The 7447-nt window shown below is 33.4% G+C and overlaps 1 protein-coding gene across 1 annotated transcript; it reads left to right on the forward strand.

The window, feature by feature from the left end:
- The first annotated feature begins 4147 nt into the window (after positions 1–4147).
- LOC142609510 (uncharacterized) lies at positions 4148–7115 on the forward strand. Its single transcript, XM_075781106.1, has 5 exons — positions 4148–4491; positions 4620–4731; positions 5356–5423; positions 5510–6076; positions 6709–7115. The coding sequence occupies exons 1-5, from the start codon at positions 4288–4290 to the stop codon at positions 6844–6846; spliced, it is 1089 nt and encodes a 362-aa protein (XP_075637221.1). The 5' UTR covers positions 4148–4287; the 3' UTR covers positions 6847–7115.
- Positions 7116–7447: the final 332 nt, after the last annotated feature.

Genomic DNA, 7447 nt, shown 5'->3' on the forward strand with positions numbered 1-7447 from the left:
GATGTAATTTTATCCGTTTGAAAATCTAGTTAGTTTTTTAGTTTATACTTTCCTAATCTACTTTCCAAAGTGGTTTCTCCATTAAAGATATTCTTCTTTGATTTTCCACTTTGTCACCAAATGTTATGTCATGCTTAATTGTGCTTTTTATATTACTTATTGATTTGTTAATTGCTTAACTATAGTGAAAAATTAATCGTCTGAGTGGAATCTTAAAATAACAATTTCTACTGAAAATAACGTTCTTATATATATGTATATTTAAAGAATAATTTTGTGAATTTTATAATATTTAGGTACCATGGTTAATTTTGTTTCATTTAAAATGAAAATAGTAGGATATTACCACGTTAGATCATATCTGTTAAGTCCTTCTATTGACTCTACTACAAGTCTACTACCTTGTGGATAAAAATACATAGAACCTAGAGTGAGGGATGCTCCTTGCAGAAGTTACGTACCATGCTTATGGTTATGGGATTGTCCCAAGTCCAAAGCCTAAAGAGCTTAGTTGTCCTTATATATATATATATATATATATATATATATATATATATATATATATATATATATATATATATATATATATATATATATATATATATATATATATTTAACTTGGCTTTTGTATACGTATACACTTCTTTTTTCCTATTGTTAAATCAAATACTACCTCTTTTCTTGCCGACTTAGGCAAAAGACTTTCCAAGTAAACCCCATTAAAGATGCTTCTCCATCAATTTCAATTTCAATTTAAATCATTCAGCAGCAAGCCAGCAACCCACACTTCACCAATATAATTTGATAATTTTGCTCATTAATTCACATTGGGGTCTAAACAGAAATTTCAATGTTCAATCTTATTGGTGGCCATCAAAACAACAATATGTTCAAGAAATTTTCAATGTTCATTTTCTTATGTTAGGCCCACGTAAGCTTGTTTCTCTGTGTGTACTAATAAAGATTCAATCTTTATCTCAAAAAATTAAAAATACTCCTAGAATCATCCGGCCATTATAAAGATTCAATCATTAACCACCAAAACAACCATATAAACTTACCTAGACAACAATATAAATGCAGAAAAATTATCAAACATCAAATAAGATAAGCATAAATATATTTTTACTGATATACCTCTGTTTGGCAAGATAGAAACAGAGATGTCTTCTCTAAACCTTCTGTGAAGCTTTTTTTTTTTTTGGTTAAAATCTGTGAAGCTTTGAATGTGGGCTACCTCTGTTTCACTTTTCCCTCTAAAAGTTTTTTTTTTTGTTTTCCAGTGCACGGATATGTTTCTGTGAGAATCAGGTGAAGCTTTTTTTTTTTGATTAAAATTTGTGTAGCTTTGAACGTGGGCTGGGCTAACTCTGTTTCACTTTTCCCTCTAAAAGGTTTTTTTTTTTTGTTTTCCAGTGCACTGATGTATCTACCTTTGTTTCTCCATTTCCAGTGCACGTATGTACTTCTACAAGGATCTGGTGAAGCTCTTTTTTTTTTGGTTAAAATCTGTGAAGCAGCTATGGGCTAACTCTGTTTCACTTCTCCCTCTAAAATGTTTTTTTTTGTTTTCCAGTGCACTGGTACATCACCTCTGTTTCTCCATTTCCCTCCAAAAAGGTTTTTTTTGTCCGGTTGAGTTAAACCCCAGTTAAAAGGCCAAACTGCAGTTAAGTGTGTGGTGTTAACATTTTAAATGACGTGGATGATTTTTGAGCGTGGATGATTTTGGGAGAATCCTCACTGTGTACTGGAGCCTCTCCATTTCCTTTGAAATGGAGAGGATCCGTTTCCGTTAAAGGCGGGGCTTCAAAATTTTCAGGGGTATTCTTGTCTTTTCAAGTGTATAAGGGTGTAGTATGCTGATTTGTTTCTTTTAGACAGATGTCACTTTTTTATTGGGCCTAGAAACACCAACTAAGTGCTGATGTGGAATCCCTGAAACACTATATACTTTCTCCTTAGCTGCTAAGGTTTTTTTTTTTTTTTTTTTTTGCATGCATCTTCTGCTAGGTAAAAACACATTATTTTGTTTAAAATTTTTAAATGGCTGATTGTTGTTTTGAGTAAATTTGTTAATTAGGCTTAATTATTTTTAACTTTATTATCGGTAATTTTTGTTACTACGCTAATTTTTTTGGACCTGTATATTTTGTTTTACTTTGTAGATCAATAAATTTTTTTAATGGCCTTTAAAATGAGAAAAATGCTAGACTTACAAACTTTTTTATAAGTTGCTAATATGGTGAGTGATTATTGGTAAATAAAAGAATGATGTAAGTGGTGGCCCAAAATGAAAACCTATAAGAATTTATATTTCAACAGTTTGTAAAAATGTTGTAGATAAGTTTTTGTATATAACATTACTTTAAAAAGAATCAATAATATTGTTAAGGGGGCAAAATGTAATTTTATTAAACAAAATTGCTAATATATATATATATATATATTTATATATCTCAACGCATCAATTAAACAATATAACATATCTTTCATGTAAAGAGTAATGCTTGTGGGGACTAAAATGACCTAAGTAAGTATTTGGGCATCGGGCTTTGTTGATGGGCGCTAGTTTGTTTTAGACTAAAAGCCTCTTAGAACTGTAACTCGGCCCATGAGACGAGAGTCTGAGAATTCATCCGAAGTCGAATATCTCCTCGGACAGACCCACGATGACCCTGGGATTCACTAAAAAGATCAAGGCAGAGTTACGAAAAAACCGTTGGTTAAGAGGGGGATTTAAGCACCCTCCAGACGTAACGGTGTGAGGGAAATATCTTATAGAAAGGCTGCTACCTCCACATTAAAGACCCTGTACCTACCACCCTGGCCGCATTAATGGGGGAGTGACTCCTGAGTAGTAGAAGTCAGTCTTCTTGATACAATTTAAAGACTTCCAAAGGGTGGTGGATGAGACAGGTGGCTAATAGGGTAATTTGTGTGACACATGAACAAAGAGGGAAGAAGAAGAAGTATTTAAGGAAGAAAGAGGGCAAAGAAAGGGGGAGAGAGAAATATTAAGAACTGTGGCCTTTGAGAATAGAAAAAGACAAATAATATATAATTTGTCCTCGGCTCACGTCCGAGGAAGTTTACTTTTCCCCGTTTGTCTTTTATTTGCAAACACTGTAATAGTCCAGCCTGTTCACTAAGTTTCGAATATCACTAAACTAGATTGCGAACCCACACTCCACAAATTTTATCGTTTAAGGCTAATTGGGCCGGAGCCCACGTGTGTTTTGGGGTCCAAGCGCAATTGTGCACTTACAATGCTAAAGACACAAACTATTTTATAACTTTTTTACAAGTTGCTGATGTGACAAATTCTTACTAGTTCTAATATGGGCTCATTACTAATAACACATTTTTTTACTTACAATAACAATTTAGAAAATGCTAAAGCCACATCAACAGTTTGTAAAAATATTATAAAATAGTTTATGTCTGTAACATTACTCTTCATGTAAAAGTAAATTCTAACAATGAGCCTTTCCCCTCAAAAAAAAAAAGCATTTAATTACCATAAAATAAAATTAATATAGGAGCTATCTTCAATAAAATTACAATATTCTTTCTCAAAAAAAATTACCATAAAATAATAACAATGAATAATTAATATATAGTGGGTTCTAGTTAGCTCAATTGGTAAAGTCTCTGATGGTTGTATAAGAGATTTGGGGTTCAATCTCTGCCTACACTAAAAACTGATTGGTGTCTTAGTCTGATGATAAAGAGCGCTCATCAGGAGCGGACGCCATATGTTAAAACTTTCTCAAAAAAAAAAAAATTATATATATATATATAAGAAGCTATCATACCAGCCACCAAATTCACTTTTCTTTCACTTATCTTAATTTGTTAATTGTTACTTTTTAAAAACCTTAAGATCTATTTTTTTTTACTTTCGAAAATTCTAGAATTTAATTTAATTTAATTTTTTACACGGTAAAATATAATTGTTTTCAATTTCTAAAATAGGCCACAAGCTTACCACATATCTATCTTTAGAATCGTACTCGTGGGCCCACCTTTCATTCCACAGTTGTATAGATTTCACAAAAATCATGGGCTCAAAAACAAAAGCCCACAAATCATAATCGAGCATTGGCTTTTTTCTTTTTATCTTGTAAGTACGCCCTAGTTGACCGTTGCAAACCCTTTTTAGATTTCTTTCAATTCAAATCACAACGGTCCTATTTTGCTTTCCGCCTCTGAATTCTGAAAGATCCAAACTTTCATCTTCTCCTTCTCGTCTTCTTTATTATCGTTCTTATTCTGCAATTCACAATGGTTACGAAAGAAGTCTCTGAAATCTCAGCCGATAGGCAAAAATGGGACAAGATTTTCAACGGTCTGGTGCGAATGTTGAAGACCCAACAAACACAGCTGGTGACCCTCGTCAACGATCGGAAAAACCTCGAAGATCGCATCAAAATGCAACACGAACGATGGGTCTCCGATATTCGCCTCTGCGAAGATCATATTTGTCAGGTAATTTCTTTCAATTCGTCCAAGATTTGATTTTTTTTATTTTTTTGAAATTAGGGTTTTCGAGAAATTTGGGGTTTGGGATACCCAAAAAACTAAATTTGAGGTTTTTTTTGTAATTTTTTGTGTAGTTGAAGGGGGATTTGGTAATGCAAGAGAAAACACACTCGCTCGACGTTCTTAAATCAAATCTGGTTATGAGTTTGAAGCACAGAGAGGCTTTTCTTGAGAAATTGATATCAGGTTAGTAATTTTTTTTTCTTCTTATTATTATATGTTAATGGGGTTTTCTTGCTTTATTACACAAGCATACATTTTCTGGCTTGTTGTGGCAGAAAAATAAAATTATAAAATTTGTGTTTAGAATGTACCAGTTCTATTATCTCTTCCTGTGATTATTGAGCAATTAAATGCACCATTAATATATTTTAGTTAGCTAATTTAGGCTTGGAATGGAAAAATAATAACAATATACTTAAATTGACATGGGTTTTACTTGAATTGAATGGAACAGACACCCACACATACAAACAGAATGGTTCATTCTAAGTTATGATAGGCACAGGGCCTATTGTATTTAATTTAAGTTTGATAAAAACACTGAGTAAATTTACTTCAAAAATTGAGTCATAGTTTATACCACATTCACATGTGTTATTCCATAGACTCTTGGATTTATCGCTCTCCTTATGTAATGATTTGCGAATATTTTATTTTTAGGAGTGACTTTCTTCTTTAATTTACAGTGTGGTAGGTGGTGAATTTTGATAAATGTCAGGTTTTGTGCAGTATACTGTTTGTGGGTTTGAGATTTGTGTCTATTGTCTTGAGTATGCTCCATGTGCATTTCCTTTTCTTTTATTGCAGAAGATGCAGATAGCGAGTTGGAAGATTTCAAAGCGTTGCTTGACTATGTTTCTCTTAAATCCCCAAAGGTATGTTCTGGCGTTCTGCCTTAATTTTGTTGAAATAAGTTTTGAATTTTCTGTTTAATGTTGTTGAGGGGTTCCAATTTTCACAGGACCTTTCTCTGAGTAAAGGAAGTGATATGCCAGGAGGAGAGCGCCATTCTAAGAAATTGGAAGCTGAAGTAAGGAGGTTAAAGTATGAAAATAAGAAGCTTGCCTCAGAGAAGAGTTCTGAGATATCTGCACTGTTGGCGGAGAAAAATTTTGTATGGAATCAGTATAAAATACTGGAAAATGATTACACCAGTAAATTAAAGAGTGAGCATTCTGAAGTTGAACAAGCAAATGAGAAGGTGAAGAAGCTTCTTGCCAGTATGGAGCAACTGCAGTCAATAAATGATGAAAAGGATGAAACAATTGCAAGATTAAAAGATAAAGTGAATTTGATGGAGGCTGACTCAAATAAGTTGAATGAAGAAAATTTGAGACTCTCCAAGGAGTTAGAGTTGTTAAAAAAGTCTAGAAGTGCTCCAGTCACACCCGTGCTAAATCGTTGTCCGGCAGGAGCAAGACCTTCTTGTTTGAGAGACAAGAACAGCAGCAGGGATAGAAGTAATGTTATTGTCAAAAAGGAATCATCTGCTGCACAAGCCCCTGGTTCTGCAAAGGACACTGAAAAGGTACTCAAGAATTAGTTTTCCTTGCCACATTGTAGCTGTAATTAGTATATCTTGCTGCAACTGCTAGATGATCCTTGGCCCGGTGAAATATGATATTTTCATCTGCTTCATGTGACACAGAAACCTTTCACTGCAAATCTCATAGATAATCATGATTAGAGCTGACTAAAAGCATTGTTTATTGATTGCTTGTGAAGATCTTGTTAAAATGTTTTGAGTTAAATAGCTCTCACTAGCAAGAACAGGTTATGGTGCATGATGATAAATTATATGTGAAGCAATTTGACAATACCTTGTAATATCCGGAATAAAAACTGCAATCTCTGAAGTTAAATAATTTTTTTAGAAATTTTAAAGGTTAAATAATCTGTTTAGAAAGTTATAAACTTTACAGTGCCAAGTCACTCATCTGTACAAACCAACTCTTAGTCTTAAAGTATGATGAGTACCTATCTTTTTTTCCAATTCATTGACATTTATGTTTGTGATTTGTCCATAGGATGAGACTCAATATGTCATATGTACATGCATGCAAGCATACATACAAAAATAATAGAAGATATTTCTATTCTTCCTATTTTTAATCAACATGAAAAGTTACCATAGGATGAGACTCTTTCTTTTGTTTCCAGGGAAGCAGAGGTTTAAAGAGGAAAGGTGTTTATTCTGCTCCCATTTCAGAGCTCCCAAAATTGTTCTCATCCAACTTCAAGGTTCCCAAGCTGAAGAGACACGCGAATGAAAATATAACACCATTTCCCCAGCTTTAAACTGAAAAGGGTAGCTAGTCATACTTGTATTTGTTTGTTGAGGTTCACTAATGGCTACTGTTGTAATTCTTATATTCTTTTGCTTTCTATGTAATTTAGCTTTAGTCTAGGGAAAGTTTTTTGTTCATCTGTTAATATTCTTTCTTCTTTTTCTCTCTTTGATCTCTTTTAGTCATTCTTTCTACTTCCATATGTAATTCCTGATTTTATAAATGTTGTTCAAGTGGCAACGCCCAGTTAGTTGCTATTATAAGAGTATTTTTCTGACATGTACATGTCCAGCTTCCCAAACTGGTACTAGAATTGGGTCTCCAAACGGAGTTTTCTTCTGCTATGGCTTAGGTCATGTTTCTAGACTCCTGATATGTTTGAAGTGATGCTTTTAGATTTGAGAGAGTCTAGGACAACTTTTACTGCAGTCGACTATGAATGGTAGAGAAAAAGTGATAAATCGATCCGAGTGATTGTTTACTAATCACAGTTGACAACTTCAGCAAATTATGATAAATGATGTGGTCTATTTTAGAAGAACGGTTAAGATTTTTGGGACACATATTCCTTGGAGAAAGTTTCCTTTGAGACCGGCTTATGCAATGCCTTC

Source organism: Castanea sativa, chromosome 1 (assembly GCF_040712315.1).
Source record: "Castanea sativa cultivar Marrone di Chiusa Pesio chromosome 1, ASM4071231v1".
Taxonomy (NCBI): Eukaryota; Viridiplantae; Streptophyta; class Magnoliopsida; order Fagales; family Fagaceae; genus Castanea; species Castanea sativa.